We start from the raw sequence: 18653 nt of genomic DNA on the forward strand, positions 1-18653 counted from the left end.
AAATTAATAGTAATAATGATGTATGAATTATGGATTCAAAATGAATGACAATGGGGTTATAAATCATGCAACTTGATTATGACATTCAAAAGCAATTATTTTATACTTGAAGAAAGAAGTCTTTGTATCCCTGCAAGTCTACTATGGGGAAATTAAGTCAGGCATTTGTTTTTCCCTAAATAAAAATTTCTGCTTTCCGAAAGAGTTATGATTGCTAACAATGCAGTCATTTACTGTGTAATTGACACAAATTACATTGGTCACTCTAAAACTAATGCCTCCTGTATATTTCCATGGAAACTACAACAGATATGAAGAGCATAGTAACACTATTTAATAGAGAAAATTCTCAGCTACAAAACACTATTTTTCAATACAATCACCACCACTAGCTGTGCATTTCACCAGCAAGGAACAACAGCCTGCATGCTGTGCTCACAAAAATCTGCATGGCTGCCCAGAACATGGTCTGCCTCTCACGTGACTGTCACCACTGCTGAAATGAATCACCCACTGACTTACTGGGCTCACATCCACGTTTTGGTCTCCAGAAACATTCAGCAAGCATCAATGAACATCAATGGGTGCATTTTTTTCCACTTGAAGGAATTCAATTCCACACCTTTGCTTCACATACACTTTCATGTCAGACACCATTTTGTCAAACTGCCCCTCTGCTGCCATCTGGAATAGGATATTGGTGGGAAGGTTCAACCTCTACTGCCAATACCACCAACATTCGCCCCTGACATTGTGAGCCAACATAATGAAATAGGAGGCATTATGTTTGGAGCAGCCCTTGTACATTAAAAAGCAACTATCCAAGGGTGTCCTCACCTCACACAGTAATAAACAAACAGGTCTCTAAGCTCTGTACTTTGAGACCGTGCAAAATAGTCTCGGTCTCTAGAACATCTCCTGAAATGACAGAAATGCCCACAAGTCCAGAGCAAATATTATTGGCTTGGTATTCCACCATCACTTCTGCTCCCTTTAGGTAAACTGCCATAGACATAGTGGGTCATGGCCAGAGCATGCTGGGCGTTAGGAGGACCATCCAAATTAGCAGATGTTAGAGTAGTCCTGGTAAGAGACTAAAGATGCATCCACTCTTTTGCATCCTGAAACAAGAACCTTGCACAACATTCAGGTGGCAAATAGTTCCGTTATTGATTTTTTTTTCTTTTTGCTTTTCTTTTCTTTTCTCTTAGCAAACAGTTTGTATCTCAACCCATGAGTTCTATTTTGTTTCCAGTCTCTCCCTTATCCCCTTGGTTAGGGGAAGCAAGCAAACAGCTGTGTGGTGCTGAACTGCTACCAGGTTAAACCACAACAGACTAATTTAAGGTATTTAATGTGAAATGATTTAAACTGAATTCCAGAAGTACTTACAGAATTACTATCCAAATTGTAACTCAGTAACTTTTAGCTAGATTAATCCCACAATTTGGACCTTGGTTTTAAGTCAGAACCTCAACACTTGACCATCTTGCCTTGCTATTATCTATCTATTACTTGACCTTGCTATTATCTATCAAAAATTTGCACTTCATTTCTAAATGAATACAATTTGGAGTGTAACACCTTAAACCTTTTTCTCTACTGAGGCTTATGCAGACCAAAGACCTTCTTCCAGATAGCTCCTGCTTTTCCTCTACTGGAGATACCATTAAGCTATTGAGATCACAAAGCAAGTTCCAATTTTCCCTTGTCTTTCTTTATGGCACATTTAATGTCCCAAGCACACACAGATTCATGCAAGCACAGAAATACACAGCACTGCAAGAAATCAGCAATTACCTTTATCAATAAAAGGTTTGTACAGATAGTAGCATATCATAGTTCACAGATGAGCTCCAAGCTGAAAATTGTAGTAGTGCCCTTGTTCCTATGACAGACACTCGCCTTTTTTTCAACCCTGAAACAGCTAGTATTCTGTAATGCTATCATCAGTGACTAGAATTCACAGCCCTGAGAAGTGGCTAAGGACCCCTATACCACAAAACTAGGTAAATTTGGAAGTCAGGACTGAGACCTACAGAAACTAACATGACAAATGATTGTATCCCTAAGTTAGCTAACAGAAAAGCCAAGCACAGTTGTAGGCTGCATCACGTTCCTATCAAGGATTAGACATCATCCCCTTGATTGCAAGGAGGCTCTGCCGGGACTGGTTTTGCAGTCCTGAACATTCCCCTGGAACTGGGCATGTACTCCTGCCTTCTCTGAAATGCATCCTTACAGTGGTGACTGTGCTGCTGCTTCACGTGAGTCAGTTCAGTTGGGAAACTGCAGTTCACTTTTCTTTTCCACAGTAACAAAATATAAATTAAGTATTTTATATTAAAAGTCATTAAGACCAGGATGAGAACTTTGGTCTCAGCTCTCCCAGAGAAATGCCTTAACAGACAGAGCTTTCTACTTCATCTGTTATGCATCATTAGGGAAGCTAGTGAAGATACAACAAACCAGATGAAGACTGCTAAACTCCAAGTACCAAGCAGGGGCAGGCTCAAATCGTCTTTCTATAGAAGAAGGAAATGAATTTTCCAGGAGATTAGAGATCTGTACTTATTTGGCAGAAGAAGACATGCCCACCAGATCAGTCCCATAAAAAGGACCGGTAAGACTGTACATAGTGTACTGTATGCATCAGAGGGAGCTCTCCATGAGTGACGTGTTTTTAGGCTCATTGCTGTCAAAACTGAGTTAGTATTGAACACACTCTTAGAATCATAGAATTGCTCAGGTTGGAAAGGACCTTCAAGATCATCAAGTCCAACCGCAACCTAACCATACTACCCTAACTCTAACAACCCACCACTAAATCACATCCCTGAGCATCACATCCAAATGGTTTTTAAACACATTCAGGGATGGTGACTTAACCACCTCCCTGGGGAGCCTGTTCCAGTGCTTAACAACCCTTTCAGTAAAGAAGATTTTCCTGATATCCAACCTAAACCTCCCCAGGCACAACCTGAGGCCATTTCCCCTTGTCCTGTCACCAGTGAGAAGAGACCAACCCCGCTCTCACTGCAATCACTTTCCAGGTATTTGAAGAGAGCAATAAGGTCTCCCCTCAGTCTCCTCTTCCCCAGACTAATCAGCCTCAGTTCCAGACAACTGGAACATTCCCTGTTAGCCAGGACTGTCGAAAGATGATGGAGAGAGGCCTGGCAACCACATCCGCCAACTCCCTCAGCACTCTAGGGTGCAATCCATCCGGACCCATGGACTTGTGAGTGTCCAGCTTTCGGAGCAGGTCCAAAACCATCTCATCATGGATTTTGCATGGCCTATTCTGTTCCCCATCCCCACCTGCCAGCTCAAGGGGCTGGGTGCCCAGGGCGCAACTGGTCTTACTATTAAAGACTGAGGCGAAAAAGGCATTAAGTTATCCTGATCCTTGGTCACCGTATTGCTCTCAGTGTCCAACAAGGGATGGAGATTCTCCCTCGCCCTTCTTTTACTGTTGATGTATTTATAGAAATATTTATTGTTGTTCTTCACCTTAGTGGCCAAGTTCAGTTCTAGCTGGGCTTTGGCTTTTCTAATTTTCTCCCTGCACAGCTTCACTACGTACTTGTAATCCTCATAAGTTGCTTGCCCCTTCTTCCAAAGACCATAATCTTTCCTTTTGTTCCTGAGTTCCAGTTTAAGGTCACAGTTCTCTTCACTGCTCTTAGTCACTTGTGAAATTTCACCAGAAGAAATTTAATCTGTAAATAAGGATGGATGTAGGCAGTAGAGGGACTTTTCATACGTGTAGCTTTTAAACTGAGAAAGAACTACCCTAATTTCCCTGTGGCTTAATTGTCAATCTGTAAAATAATTGCATTTCACTGCCTCCTAGGGATACTGAAAGGAAAAACAGCCATATAAACGGGAGATGTTCAAATACAGTATGGGGAGGACAAATACCTACTAAGATAGACAAAAGAAGATTGCTGCAATTAGGATGTGAAAGAAAGACTCTGAAAACCTATTTAAGATTGTGTTTGAGCTATTGTACTCTGCTAGGAAACTGTCTGTTACTATTTTCAATCAGAATTCTATTTTTAGCTTTAGCACAATAACAGAACACCGACAACTAGTAAATTTTAAGACCATACCTTACTTTTTCTCTACTGCTTTTCCTTGTAGCAAAAGGTGACGAGGTAGTCTGTTCATAAGATAAATGCTGTGGCTTTTCCTCTACTGAAAGGACACTGCAAAGAAGATATTTTTGTGTATTATTTGTAAGATAGTATTTGCATGTTAAATTATGAAAATAGAGCTTTGATTTTAATGGACAGTAAATATATTAATAAGAAATATATAAGGGGAAGAAGTAACAGAAATAAACATTATGTTGATTCAGAGATCAAAAACGAAGCATAGGATACCAATGATGGACGCAAAAGTAAATGGATAGTAGGATTGATGCTAAGGTGCAAAGGAAATAAGCTGTACAAAAGTCAAAGAAAGAAAACCCAATAGTTAAAAGACAAGCTTAGGGATCAACAAAGAGCATGAAAGGTTAATTTGTCATAGATATTCTCAGACATCTTTATGGTGTTGTATACAAGCTTAAAAGGGAAGCTTACGATACTGTAAACCAAGTATGTGATGTGTTGACAGAGAAGATGATTTTAGACTTGCAAAATACTGGTAGAGCATTCTTTGATCTGTGAGACTGTTTATACGAAATGACTCCCAGTTAAACAAGGCCAATACCAATTTCCTGCATTCAAATCTAAGAAGATTTGTTAGCCTGGCTTCAACTTAAACAGAGAAGGAATTGACACAGATTCTCTATCAAGCCCGAAAGCTTTGTGCTGCTTCCTGGGATGCTGTGCTTAAAATTCCATGCATTCGTATGTACACAGAGATCATCAAATCATAGGTTTCATTGTTGCGTGTTGATGTTCAGTTTTGATGGCATAATTATTATGGCAGATGACAAGCTTTGTTATGGCTATTAATAAAATGGATGTCCCACCATGAGAAACCAAAGGGTGGTCAGTGAATGAGTCTTCTTCACTAAGTTTTCTAACAAAAAACAGATCAAATCAAGCGAATAAATCTTTTCAGTCTAAAGGGAAAAAATAGTAATTTTACAAATTTTTATCTTATGAAATACCAAACTATTGCCTTCTAGGACACGTAGCACTCTGTTGAAATTAAAACAGATCTCTCATAGTACAAACTATATAGTACTTTCATATTGGAAATAGTGAAAACGATGGAAAAATGAGTTATTGTGATAAATATTAGTAGTTGACTCACTCTTCTTGTGGCTTAGCATTAATGAAGATTATGGCCCGACGGTCAGTAAGCTCTTGCATACTCAGTTCTTCCAAAGATAGAAATTTCATGCCAGGTTTTATCTATAAGAAAATTACGGCAAAAGATAAGGTGGTGTTCTCAGCTAGAAATGAAGACAAGAAATAGTTTTAAAGAGTCATATAAAATTTCTAATCTTTAACAGAAGACTTACATGGGAAATTACAAAACCCATTCTAAATACACAAACACAGTGTTTTCCCTATTTGCATTTTCCTTCTTCAATTTTTTTAAGAAAATATTGTTTATAAATAATTTAACTTGTAATTATTGTTTCTATGCCATTCTAAAATCTAGGATAAGGAAATATTCCAGACTTTGAAGACGTTACAGTTTAGGATGGAAGTTTCAAAAGTAAGTAAACATGTTAAAAGCATGCATTTCACTGATCTTTCAGTAAGACTGATATTTCTAATTTATTTGGGCATTTTGAAAAGTACTTCCCTGATTTAAACTGAATACAGTAACTGGTGATACATAGTGGAGTCAGTCTTTATATATCAACAGTGCTGTGTGAGAGAAAGGGTCATGACCAAGGTGAAAATATGAACCTTTCTTTATGTAAAAAATAAATAAGAAGTCCATAGGTCATTCAGTGTCAGATTAGTATCAAGTATAGTGCAGTGAAAGATAGCAGAAGAACTAACTTCTGAGAAAGGCTCTGGTAAGGAACTAAGTGCTCAACAGATTACACAGGATTGGGAAGCAATTGAGAAGACTGTAACTAGGGGATAGCATAAAGATGATGAGACTTCATAAAGAAAGATAAAATAAATTATTATAAAACCTGGGAAACAGCATGACAAGAAACATGTAAAGTTATTTTAGGTAGCCAGATTCTGGCTTTTGCTACACTCCTCTTACTTTTTCAAAACAGAAAATAAAATTTTACTGTTTCTAAGCAAATTAACTTAAAGTAACTTAACTTACCTTACCGTAATCATAGAATCCATCAGTAATGACATTACTTGATGATAAATATCCCATTTGGCTGTACTTTTGGGAAAGATTATTATCAAGTAGCCTTTCCAGAGCAGCTTCACTAAAGTTATTTCTGCGTCCTGTTGACAGATTAATTTCTTCTAGGATGTCTAGTGCACTGTTAAACAAAATACGATGGGTAATTCATCATTAAGTACCAATTCATTGTTATTACACAGTTTTCAGCATTACCAAGGCCAAGACACAGACTCATTTCTAGGAGCTAGCCTAATACTCTTTAGACCAGCAAGGAGCTTGCTGTGCCACACAGAATTCTTTCTCTAAAGGACAAAAAATGCCTTCAGGCGCTCAAAAGCAAAACCAATTCTTTTTGGCAGTAAAACAGTTACATAAAGAAATGCTAACAGGGTGCCACAACCTTTTATCAGAAAGATGCTGGGTGCCACGGAGAACTGGAAAAAAAGAAGAATGTCAAAGGCAAGTAAAAGGAGTTATGCTCAGTGCTGACCACATGATATAGTTCAGGCAATCTCTCTCCAGCTTGTAATGCAATTGGCAGATTCCAGCTCAGTGTGACTCAAGGTGTGAATCCTGGTTTAGGGCTGCTCCTGTGGCTGGGAGAGAAACTGGCAGAGATGTGCTAAGCTCAGCTTAGCATGGAAGCAAGAGCAGTTGTGGCAGCACAACCAGGCTGGTGGTACTTCCGCAGCATGGAAGCAGAAACAAAAAATCATGGGGACACTGGTGGGCAGGGATTTATTCCTTGGCACTGAAATCTACACACTAATAGCTTCTAACCTGTGAAACTTAGGAAAAACTCACTAGGAAGAGAAAGGAAGATGAATCAGGAGAAAATAACAGTGCTGTTTTAGAACTGCTTAGGAATGAAATTTTTAAAAATGCAGAAAAAAAAAGAGGGAGATATATTCATGTGTGTGTACTTATTCAAATGTGTATGTGTATGTCTATACATGCAGACATTCTTCATAGTCTAAGGAATACATTTTATATATGTATCTTTATATATATGTACATATAAAATGAACTCCATAAGTTGCTCTGTTTCTCTCTCTGAACTACACAAGGAGCCTCAGCTGTGGACATTTACAAGGTAGACTTCTGAAAGTATGTCAGATGAAATTCAGAGAACAAGTTTTGCAGACAAGGCAAGTGACAACCATCTCTTTTAGAAGAGAGCACTGGGAGAAAATAGTAGAACAACCATACAGACTATTTGTCATAAAGCAAATCTCAACAAGATCAGGTAATCAGAATGTAAGACAATGAAGGAAAGAATTTTCAAAGGGAAAATTAATAAAAAGTCTAGTGAGTATAGCAACATCTAAGACATGGCATTAGAGGCACATTAGCCTCACATGGAGGAAAGACAAGCCAAAAAGGGACAAAATGCAGAAGCACTAACAATTTTGTGACTACCTGAAAACCCAGAAAGGACTCATGCAGAAATGGAAATATTGAGACTTCCATCAGGGAAGAAAAAGTAGGGGACAAAACCAAAAAGCCCACAGGCAAATTGAGATGAAACTATTCAGGGACCTGAAACAAAAATAAATGTCTCATATACTACAAATCAAAGAGAAAAATGTAAGCTTATGACTCAGTGTGGGAAGAAAACTCATAACAGATGGCATAGAAAAGACTGAAGTGTCTGCTGCCTTTCTTGCTTCAGTTTTGATAAAATGGTTGTAAACAGATGCCTAACTGCAATATTAACAAGAAGGCAGAAGCAGTAGGCGTAACATGTAAGCTTCAGAAGACAAAGTTAGCAGTGACTGAGACTTACCCCATACTATGTTTTGAAATGGCAAAAGCAACTTCTAAAGTACTTATAATTATCTTTGAAAATTCGGGGAGGACAGGTTAGGAGCCAGAAGAGTGGAGAAGGGCACAGACAGTATCTAGATTTAAAAAGAATGAACAAGGAAATGGTGCAGATCATTCAGCTGAATTTCAGCGTCCAAAGAATACCACATCAGAATACTAAACAATCAATTTTCAAGCATGCAAGAGGTAAGGCGGTAAGAAATAACCATTATGTGTGGTTATAAACAAATCACGTAAAGCCAATTTAATCCTTTCTGTGATAGGGTGACTGACTTAATGTGTAGGCACAAGGCATAGATGTGAGATATGTCTTGACTTTGAGATATGTTGTGACTTTAGTAAGTCTTTTCAAATATTCCTATTTGAACAGTCATGAGTAAGTCAGAGAAATATGATCTATACGAAAATAACATGAAGTACTGCCTGACTGGTTGAAAAACTATGCTTAATGTATTATTATCAATAATATGCTGTCAAACTGGAAGGACATATAATTTAGAGTCCTACTCTGACACTACCACAAAGAAGGGATTAAATAAGAACAGTGCTACATGCAAGATATGGAAAATAATTACTGATCTTTAGTTGATGGTGGTATGACCTCAGCTGAAATACCTCATCCAGGCTGGGAGACAACACTTCAACATAGCATAAATAACTGAGAGAAATTTAGAGATGTGTGACAAAGTGATACCAGATTGCAAAACAAAAAGCAGTTCAATGTTTACTTTGTCATGAAAAGGAAATTGAGAAATTTACACGGAACATGAGAATTTGCAGAGAATGATTGAATTATTAAGGTTGGAAAAGACCTCTAAGATCATCTTGTCCAATTGTCCACCTACCACCAATGTTGCCCACTAAACCATGTTCCTTAGTCCCACGTCTACACAGTTCTTGAACACCTCCAGGGATGATGACATTACCACCTCCCCGGGCAGCCTGTTCCAGAGTCTGACCACTCTCTTTGAGAAGGTTTTCGTAATATCCAACCTGAACCTCCCCTGGCACAACTTGAGGCCATTCCCTCTCATCCTTGGCTATAACCTGGGAGAAGAGGCCGATCCCCATCTCACCACAACCTCCTTTCAGGCAGTTGTAGACAGTGACATGGTCTTCCCTGAGCCTTCTGTTCTCCAGACTGAACAATTCCAGTTCCCTCAGCCACTCCCCGCAAGACTTGCGCTCCAGGCCCCTCACCAGCTGTGCTGCCCTCCTCTGGACACACTCCAGGGCCTCGATGTCTTTCTTGTAGTGAGGGGCCTGAAACTGAACACAGTACTCGAGGTGCAGCCTCACCAGAGCTGAGTACAGGGGGACAATCACCTCCCTGCTCCTGCTGGCTACACTATTTCTGATAGAAAATTCAGTAAGTTAAAAAATAAACTGTGGTAAAAAAAGTGGTTATTTAATTCCACTGAAATTAGGACAAGATATAATTGGACAGAATTGCTGTAAGAGACACTTAAGACTTGAAAATCCTTCTAATAATGAGGGAATCTCAGCACCAGAAGAGGTTACCTCAGAAGCTGTAAAACCCCTTCATAATCAGTTCTTACAGGCACACTGAGCAAGCTGAAATATATCAGTGTACCTGATTAAGTCACAGTGGGCAGCCGGATAGCATGACCTTTGAGGTCTCCTCCAGACCTGTTTCTGAGCTCTGACTGCAGAATTCCCTCACAGATGGGCTGCAAGCATCTGTGTAGCAGCCAGAGAAGTGTCCAGCAGAGGGAGCAGGGCAATTACATATATTTCACTTTAACAATAAAAGAGTCACCCCATACCTGAGTCTCGTGACATAATTCTTACAGTTAAAACAGCTTTTCTAATTCAAATATTAATATATGGAACTTGTAGTTTCTAAGAAGGAATATGACAGATTCTCTTTAAAATGACAGTTCAGCACATCTGCAGTTAATCAGAGCTTACAAACAAAAATTAGCCCTTGGGTAATAAGTACAATTCACTGTATAGTGAACTTAGCCTGAAATCTTAATTTCAGTTTCAAATGTATGGGACACTTGTAGCCCCTATTTTTGACTGATCTAAACACATCTTCAATATAAAGCCAAATTTGGTTATAGAAACAGTAAACATTTTTACAATTCCTGACAGTTCTTTCTTCAGGCTTGCAGTTTTTCTTAAGACTTCTCTAAAATCAGTACCATTTCAGTCATAACATTGGCAGTATAAAAGTGGTTTCTGCTTACCAAAAAGCATAGCTTAACATTGTCCTTCTGTTATTAATACATAAAGATCAACTTAATAGAGTTATCTCATTAAAATCCTCCCTCTGCTCCTTGATATTATTTCTACTCACCCTAGCCTGCACAGTTCAACAGCGGTTAGTTCATCACTTGCACAGACCATGACAGCCCAACAGGCATTTCTTCTGACTTCTTTGTTCTTCGAATGCAGCAGCTCAACAAGAGGTCCCAGTCCACCTGCATTTCTTAACTGTAAGAACATGAAGACGTGGCTGCTGACATATTTCACCTACTTCATTCCAGCGAGAATAACATATTAAATTCTCCATCCAAAGCCTTATTCAAGACTTGTAGACAAGCAATGCCGGGCTGGCATAAAGGCCATTCATGGGAGTTCTCTGCTTCTGTGCTGTTCTGAGCTCAAGAGAGGTTCAGAGTGGCACACATCCTTTCTGACTCTGCTTTTCAGTTATAAGACTGCAATGTGGAAACTGAAGAGACTATGCAGCCCAAGACTGCCATGGAGAGTTCTACACCTTTTTCTGCGCTCTGTTGCCTCCTAGCAACTAATTTACATCACAATATATTTGAATTTGTATTGTACTATATGTATGGCAATCTTATTAACATCCTATTCTCTCGTGTGCGACAGTGTCTTTCCTATACGTGCTGGAGGAAATATTGCTCATTTGGATTTCTGAAGAAAAAGACATTTTAAGGACACTGAAAGAGGTAGATTGATTATCCACTCCCCTTATTCATGTCCTAAGTAACAGCTTTGACCCTTGAGAAATCTCCAGCTTATGATCTTTGAACACACAAAACACCATACTTATTTATGAAAAGAAAGTAATATGGCCATTGATAAACAGTGAAAAGTTCGACTAGATGGATGCTACTGATCGAGGGATTAATTACATTTTGAGTTTTGCTTTAATTACATTTACTCTGTACACATTCAGTATCTTGTAAATTGAAATTAGGCGTTGCCATTCAGGCCTTGAAAGGGGACAGTAATAAAACACTGAGGGGAGCAAAGAGAACTTGTCATCCTCAAAATACAGCTGTCAGTTGCAGCTGAAAGAAACCTTAATGTTTCATACTCATAAACATGGGGATTAAGATACAGTCCCGGATGGAACTCATTAAAGCTACAGAAAAGCTGTGTAGCATGAATTTGTGCAGGCAAATACAGCAATAAGTAATAATAAAAATTAAGGAAAACCTTTTCCAAGTCCTTGTAACAAATGGAGGTGAACTCAGCTGAACGAGCCTATCATAACCATGCAAAATTAGTTACTATCTAGGAACCAAGGGCTTTTAGGGCAGACATACAAAATACAGGGATCCTCAGTAAGTGTAACAAAAACTTCAGGATTCAGAATTCTTACAAACAACCCCCATCTTGGAGAAGACTTTTACCTCACTTCTCGCGTTAGCATCACAACCAAAGGCAGCCACGGTGAGTGCTGCCCTGCTTTGCACCTGGCTGCTGGCAGAGCGCAGTGGTTCTGTGAGCACACTCATCACGCCGTGGCTCTGAATACTTAAGCGCAAAGGCTCTTGCATGGCCATATTTGTTAGCACTGTAGCAGCGTTAGCAATGGCTCCATGTCTCTCAGCGTTTAAGGTCTTTACTAAAGGCTCAATTCCTTCAGCATCTGCAACAGCACTAAGAAAATGAAGAAGACAAAAAATCTTAGTTATTTTTAGGACTTTTTTTCCCCTCTTATTGTATTATATTTACCAACAAAATTAGACTTACATTTCAAGAAGAATATAAAATATTGCTTACATGCAATAATTTGAAAGACTGATGCTTATGCTCTAAATTACAGTGTGAAATAGAAATTAAAAGTTGAACTGTGAAAGCCCTCCTTCTGATGCCTTACCTAGATCTGACTCACAGGATGAAGCACCGCTCAAGAGGCACAACCTAAGCAAACAAACCAAGCCACAAATTCCTGGATTCTTCAGTGTATTAGGACACGGATTCTTTCAGAAGTTTCAAATAAGCAAACTGAATTTTGCACCTTTTCAAAGATTCTGAATTTCTCTATCTTAGCTCCAGTGAAATGTCTCTTCTGAATCCTATCAGCTCTTCACATAATCATTCTCTCACTTTTTCTAATGAGAATTTTAGTGCACAGAATATCACATTGCTATTCTTTTTGCTGTCTCCTTGAATTTCTGCGATAGGACGTATGGGTGGCATGAACAGTACAGCAAGCTCCTGCCATTCTTACAGGGTAGGTCTACAGGCTGCAGATCAGTGCAACAGAGAAATGACTGAGCTGGCTTTGCAGGAGCTGATTTAGCCAGCAGGAGTACAGCAGACACATTAGTACAGGCATGTCCAACCGCAGCCCAGCCCAGCTGGCAACGCTTCACCCCCCGCGCCATGCTATAATGGCGGCAGATCTTCCCAGCAGAGTGGCCGCACACGCACCCATCGCTCAGCCACAACCAGACCGTTGGTACGCTACTGACACTGTGCCGACGGAACCTGGGGCACGAGGAGGGCAGTGCCGTGCAGTGCTGACTCAAGTAATGGTAAACAACAGCATGCACACAGGGCTCTGAAGAGTGAAGAATACACAGCCGTGCCTTCCCTTTCGATAAAGAAGTTTGAGAATAGTTTTCAAGATTGCCAAAAAAACATCAATTTATGTTTGTGGCACCACTTTTAGTTGCTATAAATACATGACCTGCACTTTTTCAGATGGAATTTATAGAGCTGCAATCAGATATTCAACTAAAAAATCTGGCCATGTCTCTTTACCAGACTTTTATAATCCCAGTCTTACCAGAGAAATATATCCTTCACAGTCACACCTTATTCATGTCATCACTTTTTGGTAGTACACACATTTGTGAACAGTTGTCAAGGATGAAGCATAGGAAGAGTAAAATTACATCAGAAATCTCTGACAAACACCTTGAGAGCTCACTGAGAATTGCAACCACTGCCAGGGAGCAATGTGTTAGTTTCACAAAAACAGGGTCAGGTATCCCACTAGTTTTATGTATTTATTTCTCTTTTTTAAAAAATAACAACGATTACAGACTAAAATAAGTGTTGTTACTTATAGACATTAACTATATTATATATTTTATGAGAGTTGCTCCAAAAGTAATGCCTGCAGTTTTATTATGTTGGCCCACAACATCAGAGGTGGATGTTGGTGGTATGGCGGCAGAAGTAGAATCTTCCCACCAGTATTGTTACATTTTGTTGCCATGAGACAGATGGCAGCAGAGGGGCAGTCTGACAGAATGGCGTCTGACAGGGAAATGCAGATGAAGCAAAGGTGTGGAATTGAATTTCTCCATGAGGAAAAAATGGCATGAACTGACATACGCTGATGCTTGCTGAACATTTATGGAGACCAACCAGTGGGTATGAGCACAATGAGGCACTGAGTGGTGCATTTTGGCAGCGGCAACAATGGGTTGCCTCCACTGGTGCAGATTTTTACAAGCGCAGCATGCAGGCTGTTGTTCATTGCTGGTGAAAATGCACAGCTCATGGTGGTGACTATATTTAAAATCAGTGTTTTGTAGCTGAGAATTTGCCCTATCAAATACTGTTATCGTGCTCTTTGTATCTGTTGTAGTTTCTATGCAAATAAATAGGAGGCATTACTTTCGAAGCAACTTATGCACCCCAGGACAATTCCTCTTCATTCAGTGTGGCCCACGCAAGCCAAAAGGTTGGACACACATGCATTAGTACCAAGTTTCACGGTTCCACATCACCAGCCAATCAGTAGCAAACAAACATTCTCCCTGCTCCCACGTGAGCATTGCAGCCTGTGGCTGAAGGCTGCTGCTGTGGCCAAGTTCTAAGTTAGATCAGCAAAACAGCTTGTTTGCCAAAAAAAACCCAAAAAACTAGGGGACAAATGTTTTTGAGGATCCCTTCATAGAGCTAGGTGAGAGAACAGCCAAGCTGAAGCAGCACTGGTGAGGAAGCAGTAAATTAAGGCAGAAGACAGCAGAAGATGTGGGCGGCTGTCCTACTGAAGGACACGTTTGGAGGACCTAAATCCGATATACTGCAAAACTAATAGTTACTTGAGACTACAACTCAGTCACAGCAGAAGGAACTGGCCTATGAGCACTTCACCTTAACACAGCTATTCTGCTTCTGGCATTCACCTGAACAGTGCTGCTTCTTTTTTATTTTTTTTTCCAAATCAACTTCATACCTAATATGTGGGATACAGAATATATTTGAAAGGAGCTGGTGATGTGTCTTCTAAATGACAGTAAACTCTTGACTACGACTGATGCAGAAGAAAGAACTTGGATTTAGCTTAGAGGAAACTACTATGCTCTAACAAATCTGAATCTCAAATGCTGGATAGGCACACATTTCAGAGTTACCACCTCATTATGTATGCCCTGTTTTCTTTGCCAGAGGCAAAAGAGACTACTGATACAAATATAGTTTACATTCTTCAAATACCATAAGATATTCCATAACTTAAGATTATTAACCTTCTTGCCAAGGCTTTTCTTCCTACTAAAGAACAGACTCATTTCTTTGTCTGCATCATCTTACATCTGTATTATCTTAGTTCATTTCAGTGGTAATTTTTCCAATGTCACTATAAAACAGCACACTATAAAAATTGAATTGTCTTCCCTCTGGGTTTGTATATAAAATTTGATCAAATGATTTCAGGCACATGCCCAGTGTACTGTCTGATCTTAGTAATTTCATATTGGGCTCATCTGTTTGTTAAACAAAAGTTGGTAATGTTGTTAGCAAAGGAAATGCACAGGTGGCAATTTGAATTTTCCTTGCAACTGCTTTTTTATACTGTCTCCTTAGTACATTTTGTCTGTATCAAAAACAGAATGAATTCTCCCTATACGGGCATATCTGAGCACTTTCACAACACATACACAGTCTTTATAAGTTTTGCTAACTTTCTGGCAGCACATTAATAGGAGAAAGTTGGATTTGAAAATTTTACATTTACTGGTACAGCTTCTTACCAAAAATCAAATTCACCTTTTGGTAAATTTTACAAAGGAAACACTAGCTTAGAATTATTGCATAAATATGAGAGAGTTACACTATCAAAGACTGTCAAAGTGTCGATAAAACATGAAAATCTCAGGAATGCTGATAGTCACGCATTTCTGCAAAGAGTACACAATGCAAATACCTGGCAAACCGTGCCATATAATCACATTACATGGTGACATATTGCAGATCTTACTGCGACTTGATCAGGAAAACATCACATTTGGAGCACATGTATCAGTGACTTGACGTACCTACGAGCAAAGTGTGGGAGAGACTCACCGTACATGTCACAGCCATGCACAGTAAGGTATGTCCATATGCTATCAGATTTACAGCATTGCACAGTAACTACACACATACCTTATCCAGAAAACAAACAAACGTTTTTTCCTGTACAGTGGATGCATGGAAATTCCAGTACTTCCAGGATGCTTGAAACAGAGCCACTGCTCATGGATTGCATCCCTGCATCTCATAGGTGTAATACATCCAGCATTTCGCCAAAGGCTGGACTTACTAATTCTGTGCTACACCCCGGAGCACATGGATTCTCCCATAGGAAATACTAATAAACACAGTCCCTATCAACTGACAGAGAGAATGGAGCCAGGTAGCCAATTGCATTATAAGCAGATTTGCTACAATCTGCATAAAGCACACAAAAACACAGGTACTTAACAAAAGAGCAAGGTGCCGTTCCTCATGCTTTCAGACCTGACCTCAGCGAGGTACAGAGCACAGCCAATTTTCTCAAGTGCCACTCAACTTCAAAAAGGTTGAGAATCACCAATTTAGACGACTATACATATTTATTTCAATCCTATATTCTACTTCCACACGGATTCATTCTGAATCACCATTTTATGACTGTAGTTTAATCAAGTAGCACAACAGGTCACATGGCAACAAGAATTCGTCTGAGAAGTGACAACAGCAGGTAATGAGAACTGAAAGTAACCTTTGGGGATAAGATTTTAAGAGGAGCTGGAACACCTTGGGGAAGAACTGTGACCTGCTAAAGGATATGCCTACAGAAGAGGTATGAGGGAAGAAAGAAGAGCAGAGAACCCACAGTTCTACTCACTCTTATCCCACAGCCCTCTGGAAAATATGAAAGGGTCACAGAGCTCCAGGTGCTAAAGAGACAGCAGTGACCTCAAAAGGGAACAGAAAGAATGAATATAAATAAGTTTTTAAGATTGTGAAACACTACAACATCAAGACTTAAGTATGGAAGTCCCTGTTCTCTTCCATCTTGGACAAAGATATGCACTGTGTAGTTTTTTATTACAAGGAAACAAAAGTGAGAGCAAGAAGCTTTTACCAGTACTGCCTAACGTAGACCAGTGCTAGCCTCTCTCTGCCTCCAGAACACACAATTTCTGCTTTAGTCACATCCTTCTGGGATGATGCACTTCCATCAGTGCTTCCAGTACAAGATTACATCCTCAAAGGAAGAAGTGAACCTTGGTTTAGCTGGGAAAAAGAAAAGGATAAACTTTTCGATGTGAAAAAAGAGTAAATTACCTGGATCCTCAACTTTTGGTTTTTTCCTCTATATGAGCAGAGAGATCAAATTCCCTAATCATGGAGAGGTGAGAGAAAAGAGAAGTAGATAGTGACAAGGGAAAAAAAAATAAAATGATGTTGCATTTAACATCACTATGTTTCTTTGAAAAGTAAAAGCTGACTATCTGAATCACAAAGACATAGAGCTCAGAGTAGAGTTAAAATAATTAAAATGCTATGATATAGAATTATGTGGCTATGATCATTAGGGTGCCTAAATTAACAGGATTAGGCATTTACCTTAACTGGAGTGTACAGTACAATAAGACTACATTTGAATTGTTTCAAATGCCTACATTCAAGAATAGCTAAAATATTTTTCTTATACATCAATGGAAAAACAAATATTAAGTGTTAATATATTAAATATTTAATTTAAAGGATTAATTTTAAACATACATCGTAACAGAAGTTATTAAGATATTCCCTTGAAAATTCTCAGAAAGCTCACTCAGAACTCAAAGAAAAATTGCTAAGAGCTTGAGGAAAACAAAAGTTTTGTACACTGTCTTTTACTGCAAAAATTAAATTCAAAGTAGACAATAAAATTGTTACCAAAAATGTCACAATACAAGCTATTTTTAAACAGTTAAGATGGGGATGCATATGATTTTCATTTAACTGAATATGTCATTGTTTTAATTGTCAGGGGTGCAATAGGAAAGCTCAGAAACTGGTGGAGAGCGTTGTGTAAACAGTCATCAGTAAAAATCCGACTAAACCTCCAGATTATTGTTTTTTCAGGAGTGCAGGTTCTCTGGGGCAAGAACCACGGCTTTGTTGGCATCACATCAAGCATAATAGCTCTGCTCCCTGCCTAAGCCTCCCAGCCACGGGAAGCAAGAGAACAGATTATTGACTCCCTCAGTGCGTACGGACGGATCCAGCTAGCTTTTCCTCCTGAAGAGAAGGTTCAGCTTAATGGAGAGAGCAACTGCCCGTGTTCAAATTGCTGACAGAAATCATGGAGTCCGCCCCCCCAGCCGCTAAACTGAGCCACCTCACATGGAGCGGAGACGGAGCGGAAGAGCTGTGGTGCAGCTTCACACCGTTTGCTCTGGATTTGCTCTGGTTTAATTAACACTTGTGAGATTGACGGTTCATAAAAACAATGAAATATGTTTGTTTCTGCTCCTTCTACCACTACTGAAAATAAATAGGTTTGTACTAAATTTTACTTCTGGTTCTCTTCTGTGCTGTTTAATTCTCCCTTTCTTGACTGAAGATGAATCTAACTGATTTTTTTCCTTAGGGAAAAAAAAATTTTCTTCTCACAAAGGCCACTGGACTCCTCATGGACTTCGTTTTCCAAACGTATTTGTAACTGCATGTTTAATTTCTGTGCAAAATTACTGTGATTGTGTGTGAGGTGCTTACTTAGCCACTTATGCATGTGCATATCTCATTTTCATACATAATTGCATGTAAATTATGCATAAGAATTATGCATCTAATTACAGACACATTTTTTTATATCAACTCTATCTGTGTTAAATCGCATGACTTCTTTTTCACACAAGGCATTTTTGATCCAGTTCTATTACATAATTTCTGACTGGAAAGCAACTTCAGAGACTGAAAAAGAACATCATAACCAGAAGCTGAAAAACCTCAAGGAATATATTCCTTTTTGTCCCTTAAGTCTAATTATTTGATAATTCTTTATTTACCTTGTTATGCCATCAGAATAATCACATTTGGTAAACGTCTTCTACGTT

The 18653-nt window shown here is 39.1% G+C and overlaps 1 protein-coding gene and 1 long non-coding RNA gene across 11 annotated transcripts in view; one reads left to right on the plus strand and one right to left on the minus strand.

The window, feature by feature from the left end:
• The window catches only part of ARMC3 (armadillo repeat containing 3), a 72946-nt gene that overhangs the window by 16351 nt on the left and 37942 nt on the right, over positions 1–18653 (minus strand). For all 10 annotated transcript variants that reach the window (XM_021387274.1, XM_021387267.1, XM_021387269.1 and 7 more), the window contains 5 exons: positions 11748–11997; positions 10439–10575; positions 6259–6427; positions 5272–5372; positions 4116–4211 (listed from right to left, as the gene is read on the minus strand). In XM_021387274.1, the coding sequence (XP_021242949.1) occupies positions 4116–4211; positions 5272–5372; positions 6259–6427; positions 10439–10575; positions 11748–11997 (753 nt within the window). The remainder of the gene's footprint in view (positions 1–4115; positions 4212–5271; positions 5373–6258; positions 6428–10438; positions 10576–11747; positions 11998–18653) is intronic.
• Positions 13596–18082, plus strand: LOC110393869. The gene is made up of 3 exons (XR_002435238.1): positions 13596–13636; positions 15553–15673; positions 17680–18082. It is a non-coding gene; the product is annotated as an uncharacterized LOC110393869 (long non-coding RNA).

The sequence above is a fragment of the Numida meleagris genome, chromosome 2, assembly GCF_002078875.1.
Source record: "Numida meleagris isolate 19003 breed g44 Domestic line chromosome 2, NumMel1.0, whole genome shotgun sequence".
Lineage (NCBI taxonomy): Eukaryota > Metazoa > Chordata > Aves > Galliformes > Numididae > Numida > Numida meleagris.